General features: G+C 47.4%; 1 protein-coding gene across 4 annotated transcripts in view; it reads left to right on the top strand.

Moving 5' to 3' along the window:
* Stpg1 (sperm tail PG-rich repeat containing 1) overlaps window positions 1-22,953 on the top strand; it is a 53,376-nt gene that overhangs the window by 22,893 nt on the left and 7,530 nt on the right. For all 4 annotated transcript variants that reach the window (XM_045150209.1, XM_045150211.1, XM_045150208.1 and 1 more), the window contains 4 exons: window positions 100-201; window positions 6,013-6,183; window positions 12,858-12,966; window positions 17,247-17,412. In XM_045150209.1, coding sequence (XP_045006144.1) covers window positions 100-201; window positions 6,013-6,183; window positions 12,858-12,966; window positions 17,247-17,412 — 548 coding nt within the window. The remainder of the gene's footprint in view (window positions 1-99; window positions 202-6,012; window positions 6,184-12,857; window positions 12,967-17,246; window positions 17,413-22,953) is intronic.

Below are 22,953 nucleotides of genomic sequence, written 5' to 3'. Positions count from 1 at the left end.
GGGATTACAGGGAGGCTTAGCGCTAATGGGTAGAAAGCTTGCAGAAGATCACTGCGGAGCCACATGTGTCCAGTGACGCTGTGTTCTCTTCCCTTTCAGAACAACATCCCTGGCCCTGGGTTCTACAATGTCATCCACCAGTCTCCAGTGTTCAACAGCGTCTCACTTTCCAAGAAAGGAACAGGCACCTTTCCCTCTATGGTGAGAACTCTTGTCTGGAGTGGGCGTTAACTGGTCAGTAATGACATAATCATATGTTGGCCGGCTGGTCCTTTCTCTCCAGCGGCCTATGCTTCCAGTTAAGAGTAACCACCTCCTCACATTTCGTGCAGAGGAATTGGACCCTGTGTCTCTAGGTCCTTTTTCTCCATAAAGGTATGCAGACAGGGTGGGGAGAAGCACCCAAAACTTGACCACCCAAATGTCACTTGTCAGCCCTGCATGGAGGAAGCATGTGTCCTCCTGAGGTCTTTGGGCACATGAAGCAAGTGTTACTTTCCCATATCATGCCCTAGGACAATTCTCACACGTGCTTTATGCAACCAGGTTGTTCAAAGTGTTGTGAAATTGAGTGAAACCAAGAAGAAAGGAGGTCTGCAATGTAGTGATCTCTGTACATTATGCTATAGGGATTTTACCTTCGTTAAGGGCTCTCACCGTCAAATGACTACATGAAAAAGTGGCAGCAACCCTAACTAGATTTGGGTAAAGACTGTCCTTTTGTAGTGTGTGTGTGTGTGTGTGTGTGTGTGTGTGTGTGTGTTGCTGAGGATGGCACCCAGGGCCTTGAGCCTGATAGACAGACACTTTGCCACTGAATTATATCCTCAGCCTAAATTGGCAAGCAAGGGAAAGAGCCAAACTAGGGCAAGGTTGCCTGAGGTGGAACAATGAAAAAGAATACAAAGCCGTCTGACATCAACAGAACACATGTGCCTTCTTGTCCCTTTAAAGGTTATAACAATCACTCCCATACATGTGTTATGCCTGACACTAATGTTTTTTAATATTTTTGTTTGTTTATTTGCAAGCAGAGAGAGACAGACACAGAGAGAGTGGGCATTCCAGGGCCTCCAGCTGATGCAAACTCCAGACACATGTGTCATTTTGTGCATCTGGCTTTACGTGGCTACTGGGGAATAGAACTTGGGTCATTAGACTTTGCAGACATCTTAACTGCTGAATCATCTCTCCAGCCTGGGACCAATTTTTTTTTTAAATTTTTTGTTTATTTTTATTTATTTATTTGAGAGCGACAGACAGACAGAGAAAGAGGCAGACAGATAGAGAAGTGGCGCGCCAGGACCTCCAGCCTCTGCAAATGGACTCCAGATGCATGCATCACCTTGTGCATCTGGTTTACGTGGGTCCTGGGGAATCAAGCCTCGAACTGGGGTCCTTAGGCTTCATAGGCAAGCACTTAACTGCTAAGCCATCTCTCCAGACCAGGACCAGTTATTTTTAAAACTACATAAAGTGAACATTTAAGACCCACTGAATGTAGCCACTTCTTGTTGGAAGTCAAGGTTGGTAGAATCTACTCAGGAGCACCTGACTTTGCAGTGGAGCCTCAAGGTCACGCGTGTTCCCAGAGAATTCACAGAGGAGCCAGGTCCCTCCTCTTCTTCTATACTCCACCAGGAGAAAGACCCCAAAGCAACTGGCAAATAAATGCCATCTTTCAACATCCGAGCATGGGAGATAAGACTTAAGACCTAATCCTGACTCAGCTGTGGAGTCTCGATGTGACCTCAAGCACGTCACCCTCCTGTGTGCTAGTTGCCTCATAAAAGCAGAGATTCCCTGGAGGCTCCGGGAAAATTGCAGTGAGAAATCCTCTTTGGAACTGCAGAACATTGTAAACATGCCATGCATTGCCTCTGTCACCACCTGAGTCACCCACAGGACCCACCTGGGTCTGCTGTCCGAGAACTTCCTTGCCACCACCATTGCTTCTTGGTACCAAGGACTACAGCCACAACTGGGACTCTGGCGGGTTTAGCCTACAGTACCTTCCCCACGGGGAGGCCACCCATCCCGGGGAGAAGGCTCAAGAGAAGGTCTGAGTGCTATGGAATCCAATCAGACCTTTCAGCTCTTTCAGTCCAGAACTGGGCTGGGGGGAAGGCTCAGTGGGTGAAATACTTGCCCCACACTGTAAGGACCTGAGTTCAGATCCCCAGCATCCATGTAAAAAGCTGGGCTTGGTGGGGCACACCACAATCCCAGCACTGCTGGGGTGCAGACAGGAGGATCCACAGGGCTTGCTGCCCAGCTAGTCTCACCAAGTCAGTGAGCGTCAGGTTCAGTGAGAGACTCTGACTTAAGAAACTCAGGTTGAGGGCCATTGAAGAAGACACTCAATGTTAACCTCTGGCCTTTACATGTGTGCATACACTCCTGTACACAAGAACATGTACACACACACACACACACACACACACACACACACACACACACACGCAAGCCCAGAAGAGGTAGACATTTAGTTATCCTGTTTTTTGATGGTCCTGAGACTTTAGGTTTATTTTTCTAAACACCTATGTCCCTAGATCACTGGGCAGGGGTGGGTAGGACCTGGCAGGAGGTCCCCACAAGACTCCCAGGTCCTGCCTGACATGAATGAGAGAACAGAGCACCACCTCCTCGCTTCCGTCTCCAGGACTTTCGCATTCAGTGCCTTCTCCATTTCTGGCTCTCAGAACTCGGGGGACTAAAGCCGCGCTCCTCAGAGAAAGATCACAATGGCCCAGAGGAGCGAGATGAGGGTGAGGCTGCCCCAAAACCTCTGTGGGCCTAGAAATTTGACACACTTCCTCATGGCTGCTGGAATGGGTCCACCCAGCCTTTTGAGAAGACCTGTCACCTCTTGAAGTTCAAATGACACAAAGCACCTCAGCAAGACACTCGAGTCTTTGCTCCAGAAGTTTTCACAGCGCTGACTACGGAAGTTCACTGAGGAGGTGGGTGGGGACTTTGGTGGCCTTTCTCTATTGCAAAGTGGCAGGAGTGGCCCTGAAGGAGTTAGTATGTTCTGGAGAGAGGTTGGTAAATGCCTCAGAAAACTTACAGATTAGAACCACCCGCCCTGCCACAATGCACCATATATAAACACAATTGATCTTTGAAGGCAAAAATAAAAGATGTCCCGATGGAGGGAATTTGCTGTTACTCTGGGGCCATGCCCCCTGAACCATTTCTCATTGGGATGGCATATCTATCTGGCCCGTGTCCCCTGGGGGGGGGCAGACTGCCCAGCTGAGGAGGCTGGTCTCAGCAGTTGACAAGCAGAAGTGCAGTTTCCTCTTCAGTAAAACAAGGACAGGCGTAACACCCGCTGCTCAGGCTTGTCATGAAAAGTGAACGCTTGGCCCCAAAGCAAAGGCCATGAACACATCAGGCCTGGGCGGTGCGGGGGGAGTTCTTTTTTCTGAGAACATGGCAAATTCTTATGATCAGAGCTGGGACTTAAGCACAGGTTAGAATCCAGATGAGGACAGCCCTGCTTCCGGTGAGATCTCCACCCACGGGCAGGCCACTGGTGATCGGTAAGACAGAGCTGAGAACGGTCTCCACCAAGCCCCAGTGAAGGGGTAGAGGGGCTAGCCCGTTCCCTCAGCATCCCCTATGCTTTGTGCTTGCATTATTATTATTGTTGACTTCCATTGAACCATGGTGAAAACTGACAGCAATGTTCCCAAGCTTTTAACCAGAAAATTATGGGAAACTTTTTGTTTTATCAGAGTCTAAAACTAGACTTGCTGTCCTAGGGTAAGGAGATGTTATCACCGAGTTTCTATGGCTTTTGACCCTGTTCATTTGGCAAATACTGATTGTGTTTGCTTTTAACTCAGCAGAGTTTATCATGGCTTCCTGAAAGGGATGATATTGGCTCTGTTGAAAAAACATCAATATTGCAGGGTTTAATGAAACCAGTAAATTGGTTTTTTTTTTAAGTTTAAAAAAATTATTTTTATTGAGTCAGAGAGAGATAGAAAGAGACAAAGAGAGAAAATGGGCACACCAGGCCTCTTGCCAGTGCAAACGAACTCCAGATGCATGTGCCACCTTCTGCATCTGGCTTACATGAATTCTGGGGAATTGAATCTTGGTACTTAGGCTTCACAGGCAAATGCCTTACCCACTAAGCCATCTCTCCACCCTGTTTTTTTTTTAAAATATATTTTATTTTTATTAATGAGACAGAAAGAGATAGAAAGGGAGAGAGAGAATGGGCTTTAAAGTTTTACTAATACCATTTTTATTGTTTTGTGATAGGGTCTTACTATACAGCCCTGGCTGGTCTGGAACTCATGAAGATCAGGCTGACCTCAAACTTACAACATTCCCACCTCTGCCTCCCAAGTGCTAAGATTACACGTGTGAGCCACCACATCCAGCTCTGTTTTTTTTTTTTTTTTTTAAGACAGACTCTTGCTATGTAACCCAGGCTGGCCTTGAATTCATAAGCCTTATGCCTACCAAGTTCTAGGATTACAAGTGTGCACCATCACCCCTGGCCTGGAAACAGTGACCTTGTGCTTGTGAGCGGGTGGGGACAGTCACAGGTAGACAGCCAGCCCTGAGTGGCACTGTACAGACGCGGGAAGTAGGCTCCTTGTGGAGACCACTCAGACCACAAGCCGTAAGACTTCCCTCAGAAGGAGCTAGCTCACTGCGTAAGGGTGCAGATCCGAGCTCCTTCCCGTCTCCACAGTTGATGAGTCAGGTATAAGCGGCCCAGCACCAGATTGAATGGAAATGCATTTATGGCAAAAAATATTTTTGCCAAGTCCCAAAGAGAAGATGAATAATCTGTTAGTTTACAGAAGTGGAAACAGGCCTGAACTTGCACTATCCAAGAGCAGATCCTCGAAGCCTGAGGTCCATTACCATCATTGCCAGCCACAGTATCACCTTTCAGAAAGTATTCATGAGCCAGATGTGACGGCTCATGCCTGTCGTCCCAGTACTCGGGAGACCAAAGCAGGATGTTTGTTGCAAGTTTAAGGTCTCTGTAAAAAGTCTGACATGGCCACATACACCTGTAACCCCAGGCATTGAGGGGAGCAGAAATATGAGACTCTCTGGGGCTCACTGGTGAGCCAAGCTAACTCAGAAAGAGCACAAAGCCCTTCACGAGGTTCAGTGAACACCCCAAGAAAATGGGGCAGAAGGACAATAGAGGAGGATACCCAAGAGCCTCCTCTGGCCTCTGCACCCATGTGAATAGGCCTGCATATCTTCACACACACACACACACACACACACACACACACATGCATACCCCATTAGCACAAAATGATAATAGTCATGATAATAATAATGACAAAATAAGAGAGGCTGGAGAAATTGCTCAACAGGTAAAGAAAGGCACTTGCTTACAAATCTACTGGTCCAACTTCAGTTCCCCATTACCCATGTCAAGCCAAACACCAAGTGGTTCATGCATCTGTGATTCCAACATGCCTACTTGTAATAGGTGGCAGAGCCAGGAGAATCCTAAAACTCACGGGTCAGTAACATTGGCACATACAGCAACAAAACAAGAGAGATGGGCTGGGAGAGATGGCTTAACAGTTAAGGCACTTGCCTGTGAAGCCTAAGGACTCAGGTTCAATTCTCCAGGTCCCATGTAAGCAAGATGCACAGTGACTAGAGGCACTGGCGTGCCCATTCTCTCTCTCTCTCTCTCTCTCCCTCTCTTTCTTTGTCTCAAATAAAAATTAAAATAAGTGAATAAAAATTAAAAAAATACAAGAGAGATGATTTCAAAAAGAAGGGAGAAGGAGAGGATAATCACCCCAAAATTGTCCTCTGACCCCCATACATGTACTGTGGCAGCAAACACATAGCCGCACATACACATATAAGTTATAATAAATAACAAATAAATAACTGAAATACTAAGCAAAGTGCTTAGGGACCTGATGCTGGGTCCGATCCTGCCCTCCGTCCTTCAGAGCCACACGATGATTGCTGACAGTGCCGGTTTCTTTGGCTTCCTTACAGTGTGCCCGGCTGGACACCATCATTTCTAAGTACCCTGCTGCGAATGCATACAACATCCCATCTGAGCTGGTTTCAAAGAAGGACTTCAGTACTTCCTGTTCCAGCATGTTCCAGTTGCCAAGTGTCATGAAAGCGGTCAAATTTGAAACGCCTGCCCCGAACCATTACAATGTAAGGACTTTACCAATGTTTGCCAAACCTGTGTTGAAAGGGTGGGTCACTGACATACAAAAAAGGGGGTCTGGGGGAAAAAAAATTGAACATTTGTTGACAAGCCTGTGGGTAAGTGAGACTGGGCAGGAATCTCCTAGGGAACCTGCAGTGTGGGCACTGCGGAGGCCAGCATGGGAGAATAGCAGAGGCTCTTGTTCTGGGAAAGGCTTATTCTAATCCCTCTGTTCAAAGACCCCTTAGGGGACACTGCTTTCTCATCTGTCACAATGGATATACTATTTAGCACTTTATCTGTAGACAGTATTCATTTACTTTTTAGAGCTTTTTTTTTTTTTTTTCGAGGTAGGGTCTCACTCTAGCCCAGGCTGACCTGGAATTCACTATGGAGTCTCAGGGTGGCCTCAAACTCACAGCCATCCACCTGCCTCTGCCTCCCAAGTGCTGGAATTAAAGGCGTGCACCACCACACCCGGCTTAGAGCTTTTTTTTTTTTAAATAGAAAAATTTGACTTTAAAATAGATCTTATTTGTGTCCATGTATATGGTATGTGTGCAATGGGTGTGCTGTGGAGGTCGAAGGACAACGTTGAGGTGTGAGCCCTCGCCTTCCACCGGGTTGTCTGAGACAAGGTCTCTCTGTTGCTTTGTTGCTGTGCGTGATGAACTAGCTGGCCAGTGAGATTTGAGACTTTTTTTTTCCACAAGGCAGGGTCTCACTGTAACCCAGGCTGACCTAGAACTCACTCTGTAGCCACAGGCTGGTCTAGAACTCCTGGTGAGCCTCCTACTTCAGCCTCCTGGGCTCTGGGACTAAAGGCACTTGCCAGAGTGCCTGACTCCGCCTCTCATCACCAGGTCTGATTTCATATGAGTTTTGGGGATCCAAATTCTAGTTTTCACAAGTGCTTCTAATCATTATGCACTATCACCCCAGCTCAACTTCTTTCCATATCCAAAATTTGATTTTTTTTAATGGGGGGGGGGTGTATGGGTGCACTAGGGTCTCTTGCTGCTGCAAAGGAACTCCAGATGTATGCACCACTTTGTGCATCTGGCTTTTTGTGGGCACTTGGGAATTGAACCCAGGCCAGCAGGCTTTGTAAGCAAGTGCCTTTAACTACTGAGCCATCTTTCTCCAGCCTCCCCCACTTTTTTTTTTATTTTAGAGAGCAAGAGTGAGACAGAGAGACAAAGATGGGGAGATAGAAAGAGGGAGAGAATTGGCATGCCAGGGCCTCAGCCACTGTAAACTCCAGACACTTTCGCCACTTAGTGGGCATGTGCAACCTTGTGCTTGCCTCACCTTTGTGCATCTGGCTTACATGGGATCTGGAGAGTCAAACATGGGTCCTTAAGCTTCGCCAGCAAGTGCCTTAACGGCTAAACCATCTATCCAGCCCCCCAATTTGGTTTTTAGTAGAAGTGCTTTGCCACTAGGGTACCTGTGAAGCATTTTGCTGTAGGTGGTTAAGAAATGCATCCAGGATGCTTGGTTCAAATCTCCACCCTGCCACTTTCTTTCTGGCCTTAGCAATCCTCTATTAGCCTATTAAGATACTTATTTATTTATTTGAGAGAAGGAGGGGGGAAAAGAGAGAGAAATGAAGAGAAAGAGAGAGAATGGTCACCCCAGGGCCTCCAGCCACTGCAAATGAACTCCAGATACTCCAGATGCATGTGGCACTTTATGCATCTGGCTTATATGGGTCCTGAGGAATTGAATCTGGACCCTTAGGCTTTGTAGACAAAAGTCCTAACCACTGATTGGTCTCTCTAGCCCCTTCATTGGCCTTTTAAGGACTTAGATTGTTGATCTATATAACATGAGCATATATGCCCACCTCTCAGGGTTGATAAAAATATTGAGTGAGCCGAATGTGGTGGTGCATGCCTTTAATCCCAGAAGTAGGTGGATTGCCATAAATTTGAGGCCACCCTGAGACTACATAGAGAATTCCAGGTCAGCCTGAGTTAGAGTGAAACCCTACTTTGAAAAACAACAACAACATAAAGAAAAATCCAAAAAGAAATATTGAGTGAGCTGGGCATGGTGGTTCATGCCTTTAATCCCAGTACTCGGGAGGCAGAGGTAGTAGGATCGCCATAAGTTCAAGGCCACCCTGAGACTACATAGAGAATTCCAGGTCAGTCTGAGCTAAAGTGAGACCTTACCTCGAAAAATCAAAAAAATGAATAAATAAGTTGAGTGAGATAACCTTATCATTTCAACATCTAAGCAGTGTAAGATTATCAATCAAATATTTTGAAAAGACCATTTTTTCTCTAGGAAGTCTTTATAATGCACTATATATTTTATATTTATAGCACATCTTAGTTTTGGCCACTGTTTCCAGGGCCAGTGGCCACCTGTGTCTGTAGCCTAAAAAGAAGATTATGGGGATGATGGTTCTGGTGAAGCCGGTGATGGTGGTGACAATGGTGATGATGACAGTGCAGCAATGATGAAGATGGTGATGATGGTGGTGGCAATAATGATGGTGGGGGTGGTGATGAAGATGGTGACGGTTGTGATGGTGATGATGATGATGGTGAGGATGGTGGTGGTGGTGAGGTGTTTTTAATAAGTGCTGGTCTAAGGGTCACGTATCCACCACACCTAATTAACTGATTGACAAAGCATCATACTTAACCGATTATCTAATTCCCAGTTCACAGACAAGGGAGCGGCGGCAGCTAAGTTACTCAGCTCAAAGGCGTCATTTGCACACCAGTGTCACATCACAGTGGACCACTAGGGACTGATGGGAGCCACATGATGGTCTTCCTGACATGAGTCCAGCTGCCACTCTGCCAGGCCAGTGATGTGGCTTAGATTCCAGTGGGAAACTGAGACCAACAAAATACTCACAACTAGTCAGCTTTTGAAGAGACAAGTGTCAGAGCCTGAGAATATGTATGGGTTGACAGTGCTGTGTCCTTTAGACTTGGTAGTCAGAGAAGCCCCAAGGCTGAGAACCGGGGGTCGGAGGAAAGAACAGAGTTGAGGGAACAGCGTATGCAGCGGCCCGCGAGGTGCTTAGCTCATGGGGAATTACAAGGGCAAATGGCCAGAGCATTATGGGCGAGGAGGAAAGAGAAGGGGGAGCAGACAGATAGGCTGTGCCTATTTCAGCACGTCTATCAGGACCCCGGAGGGAGTTTGAACTTTGTTCTCTGGGTACTGGGAAGCTTGTGGTGGAGGTAGAAAGTGTGGGGCAAGATGACCTGGGAGACAACGCAGGCACAGACTCTGTCCTGTAAGCATCCCCCAGAGTCCTCCCTGGGCGCAGCAAGCCCGTGACGTCGGCCCTCACACGAATGAGCCACAGACCCGACAGCTGTTCGTCTGCAATGACCACAGCTTGGCCAGAGTTTTGTCTTTCTGCCAATAGATGAACTTCAGGTGCATGCTTTGTGTTCATGATTGTGACTGAAGAGAATGTATGCATTTATAAATAATATACCTTCAGCCCTTGGAAAAAAGTAATCTCACAACCCTGCTTCCCAAGGCAAACACCACCAAGAGTCAGTGATTTCTTTCAGAATGTCTACACACACACACACACACACACACACACACACACACACACACACCCCACATACCACACACATCACGCACAGATACACACACTACACACATCATACACACACATACCTCTACACACCCACGCACACACCACCCTCGTTTTGGATCTGTCCTGTCCTGGGTCCATGTGAGTTTTCTGCTTCAGTGACTATCTACATGTCAGCTCTCTCCCCATGCCAGTACTGTAACTCGACTCCAATCTCTTTTCACCTGCTGGGTGTTTTCCTAGTCTAATGGTGAAATCTTCCTGTGACACAGAGCATATACAAAAATGCCCCATTTTCAGCGGCTTTTCTGTCTGGGTAAAGAACAAAGCCGGTGGGGTGGGGGGGACTGTTTTGTCTGCAGAAGGCTTTTCCCCCAACCTGGAGAACAATGGCGGAGGAGGCAGCGGGGCGAGGAGGAGAAATGTCCTAATCTTGTTAGCCACGCTGGCTGCTGCGCACTGGGCAGCTCACCTCCACCCGGCCCCACTCCTCCTGGAAACCTTTGCTGAGGACTGTGTCGTTACCTCCTCTCTGGGCCTGGTCCTCTCCCGTAATTAGCCTGCCCATCTGGCCTTTGTGGTGGCCCTTCTCTGCATGCAGCCTGCCACCAGGACCCTGGGAAAAGCTACATTCTTTCAGCTTTGTGAACATTAAATCAAAATGCCACCTGCGTTTCTCAAGAAACCTTTTTTTTTTTTTTTTTTTGAACAAAGGAGTATCAGGGAAAATCAAACCATCCTGGCCCTGGCAAATACTTTCAGTCAGTCAGTAAATATTCCCAGGGATCACAGGCACATGTTTTTTTTTTTATTGCCTCTGTTATCTCATGAATACCAGAGACTGACTGTAAATTGGCACTTCAAATATTTGAGATTCGTGTGTCACAGAAGAATGATCTGGGAGGGGGTTAATCCTGTCATTTTTAGAGCTCCGCGCACATCTAACAGTCTCACATGCATATTGCGTGGATCAGCCAAAATTCTTAACTTCTGGTCAGTCTAGAAAAGTGGAGACAAGGGAGTTAAGATTACAAATATGATCTCAATCTTAAGCGATAGGACTCTGTGCGCCCCAAATGCTGTGTTTATAGAAGGACTGTTTGCACAGTGAAGAATGCAGTCAGGGATTGGGTGGGGATGGGGGGACCAAGTGCCCTGAGAAGAACAAAAATTGTAGAAAAACATGAAGAAAATAATTTGAGTGTATGTATCACGTCACTCCCTTAAATGAAAACACTTCCTTAAGGGTTTGGGGTGCAGCTCAGTGGCGGAGCACTTGTCTAGCATGCCCAAGGGGCTGGGGATGTGGTTCAGTGGGTAGAGTGCCTGCCTAGCACACATGAAGCATCGAGTTTGGTCCCTGGCATCACATAAAACTAGGTGATGGTGCCACATGCCTGTAATACTAAAATACTTGGGGGGGGGGCTGGAGAGATGGCTCAGTGGTTAAGGCACTTGCCTGCAAAGCCTAACGACCCAGGTTTGACTTCCCAGTACCCATGTAAAGCCAGATGCACAAAGTAGCACATGCATCTGGAGTTCATTTGCAGTGGCTGGAAGCCCTGGTGTATCCATTTTCTTCCCCCTCCTCCTTGCAAATAAATAAATATTAAAAAGTGAGCAAGGTGTGGTGGTGCATACCTTTAATCCCAGCACTTGAGAGGCTGAGGTAGGAGGATCACTGTGAGTTCAAGACCAGCCTGGGACTACAGAGAGAGTTCCAGGTCAGCCTGGGTAGAGTGAGACCCTACTTCAAAAGAAATGAACAAAGCAAAACAAAAAATAGGGCTGGAGATATGGCTTAGCAGTTAAGGCGCTTGCCTGCAAAGGCAAAGGACCCAGGTTCCATTCCCCAGGACCCACACAAGCCAGATGGACAAGGTGATGCATGCATCTGGAGTCTGTTTGCAGAGGCTTGAAGGCCCTGGGGGGCCCATTCTATCTGCTTATTTGTCTCTCTCTCTCTCTCTCTCTCTCTCTCTCTCAAATAGATAAATGAACAAAGATAAAAAAATATTTAAAAAATATTAAGGGCTGGAGAGATGGCTTAGTGGTTAAGGCACTTGCCTGTAAAGCCTAAGGACCCAGGTTCTACTCTTCAGATCCTACCTCAGCCAGACGCACAAAGGTGAGGCAAGCCAGGGTTGCACATACCCACTAGGTGGTGCAGTGTCTGCAGTTTGATTGCAGTGGCCAAGGCCCTAGTACACAAATTCTGTCTCTGTCTCTCTTGGTCTCTCTAAAATAAAAATAAAATAAAATAAAATGTTAAAAAGTGCATCCAGCAGGGTGTGGTGGTGCACACCTTTAATCCTAGCACTCAGGAGGCAGAGGTAGGAGGATCTCCATGAGTTCAAGGCCGTCCTGAGACTATACAGTGAATTCCAGGACAGCTTGAGCAAGAGTGAGACCCTACCTTGAAAAACAAAACAAAACAAAACAAAAAGTGCATTCATTCACAGCCACACATTTAAATAAATAAATAAATAAATAAATAAATAAATAAATAAAAACACCTGGGAAGTGGAGGCAGGAATAGGAGTTCAAGGTCATTATCAGCTACATAATGAATTGCGAGCTGGCCTTAGGCTAAAAAATAAAAATAAACAATGTGTCTCAAAAACAGCATTAGTAGCAAGTGCTTCCACACCCAACACCAAAAGGACCCAAGACTGCAAAATCCTATCAGTAGCGACTCCTGCTGCCACCACCCCTCAGCAATGCTCTGTAACAAGTGCCCCAGGGACAATCGGCTATATTTTACAGGTAAGACAACTGGGCCCGGAGAGGCTAAACAACCCAGCAGAAGGGCGTCCAGAGGCTGTGCCCTCGGGCTTGTCTCCTGGCCACCGTCCTCGGCACCACGCTGGCTCACCAGCCTTTCTCTGGTAGGGAGGGCCGGTGTCACAGTCCACTTGAGCTGTCAGGAAGGTGAAGAAAGAGTCAGTGTGACCTTTTCAGCTCATGTCAGTTCTCTGAGAAGGACAGGTTTGAATTCGATTTTTTTTTTTTACTCATATTTGCCACTTGTTCAGGCAGGGTGACAGGGACAGAGACGGGAAGGCTCTGAGCCCACAGGACGTGTTTTCTCTCCCCCAGGCCTCCCTCTCTTGCTGCAAGCAGAGAAACAATGTCTCTGCTCGAGCTGGGTTTATGTCCAAAACACAGAGAGGATTCTTCCCTGTCACCGGAGTGGGGCCTGCGCCAGGTGAGCGGCTTGACCTCGGGGATCCTCTGTGGCTATGATCGTTTGGAAGGAGCAGCTGGGCTTTGGGGGAGAAGGCAGAGGAGGTGCTGAGCAGAGGAGAGGGGAAACCACAGCTGGTTTTGCAAACGACCCCAAAGCCTTCTTGGCCTTGCCTTTGGGGACCAGACCCTGGCCCTGGGCAGCCAGGTGGCCTCAGCTGGGAAGGGTACAGATTTACAAGCTCGGCGTGCCATCATAGGCCATGGGCCAGAAGGAAGGTAGACGAGTGACATCGAGAGGGACCAGGATCTCCTGGTCCTCCGACACAGCCTCAGTATTCCTTCCACTCCTGTGTCAAGAGGAGCTCACTATCTGCTCCTGGGCTCTTTTTCCAGCGCTCACTGCGCGCTGTTGCGCCTGTGTCTTTGTGGGCCCGTGCCCTGAGCCCTGCTTTTCACGTAAAGAAGTGACGGCTCAGAGAGTTGCAGTGACTTGCCCAGAGTCACCCTGCTAGTAAGTGGCCGGACTAAGCCCAAAGGGGGCCTGACTGAAGAGTCAGCTTCCCCGTAGTTCCTTGGTGCCTTCCCCAAGCAAACCAAGATTGCCTCCTGGATGGGGGCGCACCACCCTGGGTCTGGAAGAGCCCGCCCCCGCCCCCTGCAACCCAGCGGGGAGCCTTGGGCCCCAGAATCCCAGAGTCCCAGCGGCCGATCGGGAGGCGTGGCCTCTGCCGGCGCGCCTCTTGCAGGAGGTGTGGAGAAAATTGCAGGGCACGTCAGATTTCAGCAAATCCAGATTAAAGCTAAGAAGATCAAGCTGAGCCGAGTAACAAAACCGGCGCTAATTAGGAGGCTCAGCGCGGCCACAACTCCCCTCCACTGGCCGGGGCGCCTTGCATCATCTGGGGCAGAGCCCCACCTTGCTTGTTTATACAGCAGAACAAAGTGGGCACCCCCTGGGGTTTTGCTAGAGGCCCCACCGCAGATCCCCAGGGCCCCCAGGATGGGGCACCCCACAGCCAGCCACATGGGCCTGCTCCTCCGCAGAGAGTGGTGGCAGCAGACCCTGTGAGCATGAGAGGGACAGGACCCTCTGGCACCTGCTGTGTGCCAGGGCTCTAAACCAGCTGGCATCTTGAAGCGGCAAACCGCCCAGAGTGTGCGCTCTGTTCTCACTTGTTAGCTGTCCTGATGTCACTTTGTTTTATAGGCAAGTGCTGCTTAGGAAGAAGGTGACCCAACCCAGGGTGCCGCAGCCCAGCCAACAGGACACCTCATCTCTCATAGGCACACATCTCCAGCCTCTCTGGCAGCCCTCTGCCTTTTATCCCTTGCTTTTAATTTTCCTCATCTCCCATCTGTAATTCAAGGGTGGATTTAACCTCCTCACTCCCAGGGGGAGGTAGAAAATATATATACACCAAATATATATTCCACCTCATATAGCATATAGGCTCTATATATATGAGATGTATATCTCTATATTATAAATGATTCTTTTTTCAAGCTTGTATCAGGAACATCATTTCATGTAATTAATTTTTTTTTTCACTTGCTATTCCTAGCAGATGTGTGTGTATAGCATTCCACTATGTGCTGGTAGTCTATAAGTCGGAGCACAGAGGTCCTCTTGTCGGAAGTGTAGATGGTTTAAATTTGGTCACCAACGTGGATAGACGGGTGGTGGCTATCCTTGTAGCTAACAATCTGTGTCCAAGTAAGTGAGATGACTTCTCAAAGTAAATTGCTTCAAGTGGAATTGCTAAGTCAAAAGTGTTGTAGACCAGTGAAGCTTTTTTTTTTTTTTTTTTTTTTTTTTTTTTGTGACCAAACTGCATCAGAACAGAGCAGTGTGTCCTCTTGCTCCCAGGGCACCTGACCTTCCTCATCCTCACCACCACTGGAGATGGTGGTGTCAATAGGATCCTGCTAATACCACCCCAGTGTTCCTTTCAGCACTTCCCCAGTGGCGAAGGAAATTCTATTTGAAACAAAATCACCTGAGAATGGTGGCTCAGGTCTGTAATCTCAGCACACAAGAAGTTGAGGCAGGAGAATTTCCATGAGTTCCAGGCCAGCCTTTGCTACTGAGACCTTGTCTCCAAAACCAAAACAAACTGGCCACATTTGGCAACTTGAAATATTTTCCCTATAGCAAGCACCACCAATGATACAGTTGTTCCCACATCTCTGAATTCCCCCACATTCACACACCTATTTTATCTACTTGCTGAATTAATTTTCCTGGCTTCCCAACTTGTCTTTATTCAATCATGCTCCTTTGTGCATAGATATCATAATAGCATGTGGAGATATCTAGGCTTTTTTTTTTTTTCAAGGTAGGATCTCACTCTAGCCCAGGCTGACCTGGAATTCACTATGTAGTCTCAGGGTGGCCTCAAACTACGTCGATCCTCCTACCTCTGCCTCCCGAGTGCTGGGATTAAAGGCGTACACCACCACACCTGGCTTTAGGCTTTTTTTTTTTTTTTTTCCAGTCACAGATATCTTGAAAAATATGACCATGTGGTACCTATAATCCCAATACTTGAGAAGCTAAACCAGGAGGATTTCATCAAGTCTGATACTACCTTAGACTACATAGTGATTTCCAGGCCAGTTTGTGCTACAGTGTAAGACCTTGTATCCAAAATAAGTTAATTAATTAATTAAAAATAAATAAAACCCCAGCTAGGAATGGTGGTGCACGCCTTTAATCCCAGCACTCGGGAGGTAGAGGTAGGAAGATTGACGTGAGTTCAAGGATTGAACTTGAGTTTGAGGCCACCCTGATACTACACAGCAAATTCCAGGTCAGCCTGGGCTAAAATGAGACCCTACCTCGAAAAACTAAAAATAAAGAAATAAATAAAAATAAAACCCCACATCCACCCTGATTTGTGCACATTGTGACTCACTGGCCTCAGGTTGGCATTGGGCCCCAAAATGCTGTCCTGTGTCTACACACTGAGACTCACCCACTCACTCTGCCATAACTCCTTCTGCATGTCCCACCCAGAGTCTAGAACTTTCCCATTCTGTTGAATCATTCCTTACATCTCTGAGCAATGGGAAGCCTGACTGAGGTGTGCAGATGTCTTGAAACTTTTGCCACGTGTAGCTGATTTGTGATCCCAACTTCCTGAACCCACTTTCACGGGTGCTGACAACTTAGAGAGGCAGCTGCTCCCTGGCATTCTCTTCCTCCTGATGCTTGGCACAAACAAGCAAATTGGGTTCTGTCACAGTTTCTTGAGACAGAGCATGGTGGCACAGGTTTTAGAGACTGTGGCAGGTATTCAAGAAATGCCTGTTGTGTGTGTTATATTTCCAAAGCCACCATTAAAATAGTATTCAGGGGCTGGGGCGATGGTTCAGCTGGTAAGAGAGAGTGCTTTCTGCAAACATAAGAGCTCAAGAAAGCCTGAGACCACCTGAGTTCGATTTCCCAGGACCCATGTACAGAGCTGGGCCTGGCCATGCATGCCTGCAGTCCTGTGAAGGAACAGAGACCAGAGAATTGCTGGGGCCTGTGAAAACCACAGCTGTGTGTTCAGAGAGAGACTCGGTCTCACAGAAATATGTGAGAGGGATTGAGATAGGACACCTGACAGTCTCTTCTTGCCTCTCTGAGCACATCTGTGCATGTGTACGTGCACGTGCATGCACAACGCACACACACACACACACACACACACACACACACACACACACACACCATTAACCATACTACACATGTAAAAGAAAAATAGGAACTGGAGAGGTGGCTTAGCACTTAAGGCACTTGCCTGCAAAGCCAAAGGACCCAGGTTCAATTCTCCAGGACCCACATAAGCCAGATGCACAAGATGGTGCATGCATCCAGGGCTTGTGTACAGCAGCTGAAGGCCCTGGTGCACCTATTTTTTTCTCTCTCCCCCCCCTCTCTCTCTCTCTGAAATAAATGCAAATTAAAAAAAACCAAAACAGTATTCAGCTATGTGAATAAACCAGTTACCTCCTTTATTCTACAATGGAGGAAGCCAGACCCCAGGTTAGTGAATGTCCTCTGGCAAGTTATTTCCTGTTTTGGAGTCTCGGGTTCTTGTGTGTAGGATGGAAGGGTTTAAACCACCCACACTGCCAGGCTGCTGTAAGGACCAAGGGGTGAAGTGTGAGAGACTGACTCAGTCCGGGAGGGCAGTCCTCCTGCCCAACCACTGCGGAGACTCAGAGCCAGTGACAGGACTCTCTGGAGTAAGGTACTGCTTCTCATTGATCTGAGGAGACATTCCTAGTCTGTGAATGTTTCTTTCCATCCAGGGCATTACAATATCAACGACTCCCTTGTGAAGCAGTCGCCAAAAATCCTAGTGTCCTGCTTCAAATCAAAAACTGACCGTGGATTGAAACTGACATCAACAGGCCCAGGACCTGGTTATTACAACCCAGACGTTAGCACCAAAGTTCTGAAAAAATCTCATGTCCCGTGAGTCCTGATTTTTTTTTTTTCTTTCCAGGTGATTCTGGGGAAGGTTCCTTATGGGGGCAGAATAGGGAAAGGATGTCACTTTGGCAGGACTTGGTCCAGGAGCCCTTGCTGCCATGTGGGAGGTGCTTAGTGAGTGGTTGGTGAATGCATGGTATTTATTGAGCAACTGCTGTATGCAGGAACTTAACAGCTCATTCAGTTTTCATGTCATGCTGTAAGGATCATTCTTACTTCATAGCGGAAGAAAGCAGGCTTCAGAGAGGCTGAAACTCACCGGAGTGCACACAGCTGATGTCCTCCACAGGGAACCAGATTTAGGAGTGTTCCCCCTAAAAGCTGACATTGCTCTGCGTCTATCATGTGAAGTCCCTTCAGGATTGGGAGGATACACAGACGCTCTCTGTGTTTTGTACCGATGGAGACCTGCGGGATTTGGACTCTAGCTGTGCTGTTTGCAAGCTCTGTGACCTTGGACAATGTACTAATCTCGCTGAGCTGCTATGCCTTATCCATAAGGCAAAATGGAGGCTAACTCATGCATCATAGGGTTGCTGTCAGAATTGAAAATGTGTTATGGGGACCTGGAGAGATGGCTCAGTGGTTAAGGTACTTGCCTGCAAAGACTAATGACCCTGGTTCAATCCCCAGTACCTGCATAAAGCCAGAGGTACATGAATCTGGAGTTCGTTTGCAGCAGCTAAAGGCCCTGGGTGTCAATTCATTCTCTCAATCTCTCTTCCTCTCTCTCCTTACAAATAACTAAATAAAAATGATTGTTTTGAAATGTGTTAGGCATATAATAGGTATAAATGGTGGCAATATTAACACAACTTTCTTTTTAAATTTTTTTTGTTTATTTTTATTATTTATTTGAGAGCAACAGACAGAGAGAGAAAGAGGCAGAGAAAGAATGAACACGCCAGGGCCTCCAGCCACTGCAAACAAACTCCAGATGCATGCGCCCCCTTGTGCAACTGGCTAACGTGGGTCCTGGGGAATCAAGCCTCGAACCTGGGTCCTTAGGCTTCCCAGGCAAGCACTTAACCAACCGCTAAGCCATCTCTCCAGCCCCAACACAACTTTCTTTCTTTTTTTTTTTTTCAAATTTTTATTAACATCTTCCATGATTATAAAAAATATCCCACCCTCCCTCCCCCCACTTTCCCCTTTGAAACTCCATTATCCATCATATCCCCTCCCCATCTCAATCAGTCTCTCTTTTATTTTGATGTCATGATCTTTTCCTCCTCTTATGATGGTCTTGTGTAGGTAGTGTCAGGCACTGTGAGGTCATGGATATCCAGACCATTTTGTGTCTGGGGGAGCACATTATAAGGAGTCCTACCCTTCCTTTGGCTCTTACACTCTTTTAAATCTATTTTTTAAATTATTTTTATTTATTTATTCGAAAGTGACAGAGAGATAGAGGCAGATAGAGACAGAGAGAACAGGCGTGCCAGGGCCTCCAGCCACTGCAAACGAACTCCAGACGCGTGCGCCCCCTTGTGCATCTGGCTAATGTGGGTCCTGGGGAATTGAGCCTCAAACCGGGGTCCTTAGGCTTCACAGGCACGCACTTAACCGCTAAGCCATCTCTCCAGCCCTTTTTAAAAAAATCTATTTTTAAAATTATTTTTATTTATTGGCTCTTACACTCTTTCCACCACCTCTTCTGCATTAGACCCCGAGCCTTGGAATGTGTGATAGAGATATTGCAGTATTGAGCACTGCAGTCACTTCTTTCCAGCACCATAGTGCCTTCTGAGTCATCCCAAGGTCACTGCCATCTGAAAAAGAGAAGATTCTCTACCAAAAGTGAGAGTAGCATTAATATAAGGGTATGAGCATTAAGAGAAGTGTTTACTGGGCAGTTTGATAAGCATAGTATAGGCATTTAGTCAAACAGCAGCAGACGTTACACCCCTAGGGCTCATGACTACCCCTGTTTTAAGTTTTCTGTATCAGGGATGTATTCCCTCCCATGGAACAGACTTCTAGTTCAATTAGAGGGCAGTTGGTTTCCACCATGACAGACATGCCACTATTGCACCTGTTGGCTCATTTGGCCTGGCTGGCCAGATATAAGGCTTGCAGTGTCCGCTGTTGAGTATCTTCACTGGTGATTTCTCTTTCTCCCATTGAATTGCATGCAGAATGGCTTCTACCAGCTTTCTTTCAGCTGGTCTACATGGAGGAGGTTATCAGCTCAGTTCCAGCAGGATTTCTCAGTGGCCTTGCAGCCCAAGTACCCCAAACAACTTTCAAAAGCAGAGATAGAGCCAGGTGTGGAGGCCAGCCTAGGTTACATACTGGGACTATGTGTAGTCAAAGAGGGGAAAAGTGGAGACATCTAGCCAGGTGTGGTGGTGCATACTTTTAATCTCAGCATTTGGAAGGCTGAGGTAGGAGGATTTCTGTGAATTAGAAGCCAGGCTGGGCTACAGGGTGAGTTCCAGGTAAAAAAAGAAAAAAGAAAAGAAAAACAAACACCCCCCCCCCCAAAAAAAAAACAAGAAGGAAAGTGGAACCATCTGAGCTCTTATGGAATTTATTTCTGCTTACTTATTTACTATGTGTGTGTCTATGGAGGCCAGAGCTTGACGTCAGCTATTTTCCTTAATTGCTCATCACTTCTTCTTCTTCTTTTTTTTTTTTTTTGCTGCTATTGCTGGCTTTTGTTTGTTTGTTTTGTTTTGAGGCAGGGTCTTACTCTATCCCAGGCTGACATGGAATTCACTATATAGTCTTAGAATGTCTTGAACTCACAGCAATCTTCTTACCTCTGCCTCCCAAGTGCTGGGATTAAAGGCATGTGCAACCACACCCAGCTCCCACCTTACTTAAAAAAATTTTTTAATGTTTATTTGCTTTGAGAGAGAGAGAAAGAAGCAGATAGAGGGAGAGGAATGGGTGCATCAGGGCCTTCAGTCACTGTAAATGAACACCTGATGCATGTGCCACATTGTACATCTGACTTATGTGGGTCCCAGGGAATTGAACCTGGGTCCTTTGGCTTTACAGGCAGGTGCCTTAACCCCTAAGCCATCTCTCCAGTCCTTATCTTACTTTTTTAAAAATTTTTATTTGTTTATTTGAGATAGACAGATACAGAGAGAAAGGCAGATAGAGGGAGAGAGAGAATGGGCGCGCCAGGGCTTCCAGCCTCTGCAAACGAACTCCAGACGTGTGCGCCCCCTTGTGCATCTGGATAACGTGGGACCTGGGGAGCTGAGCCTCGAACCGGGGTCTTTAGGCTTCACAGGCAAGCGCTTAACCACTAAGCCATCTCTCCAGCCCCCTTATCTTACTTTTGAGATAGGGTCTCTCACTGTATCTAGAGCTCACTGATTTGGCTAGACTAGCTAGCCAGCAATCCCCAGGGTTCCTCCTGTCTCTGCCTCCCTCGTGGGGTAATTATAGATACCTAGCTTTTGAAAAATATTTTATTTATTTATTTGAGAGAGAGAGAGAGAAGCGGATAGAAAGAAAGAGAGAGGGGGGAGAGGGAGAGAGAACAGGCACACCAGGACTTCTAGCCACTGCAAACAAACTCCAGATGCATGTGCCAACTTATGCATCTAGCTTTACATGGGTACTAGGGAGCCAAACCTGGGTCCTTAGGCTTTGCAGACAAGCACCTTAACTTCTAAGCCATGTCTCCAGCCTGGTACAAAGCTTTTATATGGGTTCTGGGGATCAGACTCAGTTCCTCACACTTTACTATGGAGCCATCTGCCCAGCCCCTGCATCACTGTTTTACATTTGCATTTATGAATGAGATGGATCTTGGAGATAGTTTGTACTCTTCCCAACTGGCACATAAAAACTGTATATTTATGGAGACCACATGATGTTTCAGCACATTACATAACGTTTAAACTGGGAGAAGAGTCTGTTTCTTTAAACATCTAGCTCTTCCTCTTGCCACAGCTGAGATCATTCTGTGTCCTTCCAATATAGCAGCAGGGCATAGGTTATAGCTTCTGTTTGGGATGGTGGCTCCAGCCCATAGCCAAGATCTGGAAGCTTCACTAGGGAAAAATGGTGAAATTAGACACGAGAGTGGAAAACCCCCAGTTTGGATCATTTCACCCACAGCAGTGTATCTTTCAGCTTTTGCTCAGGGTTGAAGGAACAGTATGAAACCATCTCACATTCTGATGCTTGTGTCTGTTGGTCACCAGGCCCTGTGGCTCTCTGGCTCTGAGCTGGAGCTATGGGGATACCTTGGTCAATGGGACATAGAATCTTCCACCAGTTTGCCTGGGAAAAGCCTCAAAGTAAGGCAAAGGAGGATACATCAGACACCGGCTTGGCTAGTGGCCATACACTTCCACAGGACAATGACTGGAGCATCTGACAGTCACTGGCTAACGTGATGCTCTGGGAATGAATAAAAAGTCCTGGGTCAGTACTCTAGAAAGCACTGACCATTGTCCTCTCCCAGATCATCAGAGTGTACCAGGTGTAGTAAAGGCTCTGAGAAGGCCTGCAGTAAAGAGTCCCATCTCAGCACCGTTCTGGGTCTTCATGTACCCATAAGTAAAGAGAGCATTTGCCCACTACTGACACTTCAGGACCCCTCATTTGCTTGCCCTGTCACTAAGGGGAGCTTGCAGGGAACAGCTTGGACCCACAGAGGAGATCCAAAGCAAACATTTCATAATGCATACGGAGGCCAGGCATGGTAGCTCACACCTGTAATTTCAGCACTCAGGAGGTCGAGGCAAGAGGATCAGGAGTTCAAGGCCAGTCATGGTGTGTTTGAGGTTAGCCAGAGTACAGAGTACAGGGAGAGTCAGGTAGGTGTGTGAGCTGTGCCTGGAGGCATTAGCCTACGTTGCCCACCCAAAACAGTGAAGATCAGAGAGGCAGCGACACAGTGATGTGACCATAGTGGCCAACAGGGCCGGGGACGGCCTCATCCTGTCTCTTGGGGAGACTGCGCAGGTAGTTAGGCAGCGTGTGGCACCTCCTGCCTCCCTCCCTCACCACCCAGCCACATAATTCTAGGTGAGACAGGTCACTTAGCTCCCCAGGGGGCCCAATCCCATCTTGTAGGGAAAAGAACACCTCCAAGGAACTGGGCTGTTCTCCTGTCAGAGTTTATGCAGGTTCCTGCACCCCCAAACTCTCTCTAGTGATCCCTGCAGGGTAGCCCATGCTGGGGGCTGGCTCTGGTGCCCCACGGGCCTCCATTGAAGCTGGTCCTGGGTGTTGCCGGGCGCAGCTGCCAGGCTGACTCAAGGCCAAGAGGGTTTGTCGGTTTCCAGGGTGTCTTTAGAAGTGAAGTGTCAGCTGAAGTTTCACTTCTCCGGGCCCTGGTGTCTGTCATGGGGGTGACTCAGGGAGGCAGGGCAAGGCAGGTTTGGGGCTTGGAGATCAGAATGGTTCCTTCTGATGTTGTGGAGTGGCGGAACACCCAGATTTCTTTCTGACCCTTCATCCACTTCCGGGAGCCTTTAAGCCTTTGGTTTTTGCACAGGCATGCTGTCTTGTGGCAGCCAGAGCCCAAGAATCAAGCCCCTTGGCCCCGTT

Source organism: Jaculus jaculus, chromosome 5, assembly GCF_020740685.1.
Source record: "Jaculus jaculus isolate mJacJac1 chromosome 5, mJacJac1.mat.Y.cur, whole genome shotgun sequence".
NCBI lineage: Eukaryota > Metazoa > Chordata > Mammalia > Rodentia > Dipodidae > Jaculus > Jaculus jaculus.
This window is presented reverse-complemented; position numbering and strand designations above follow the sequence as displayed.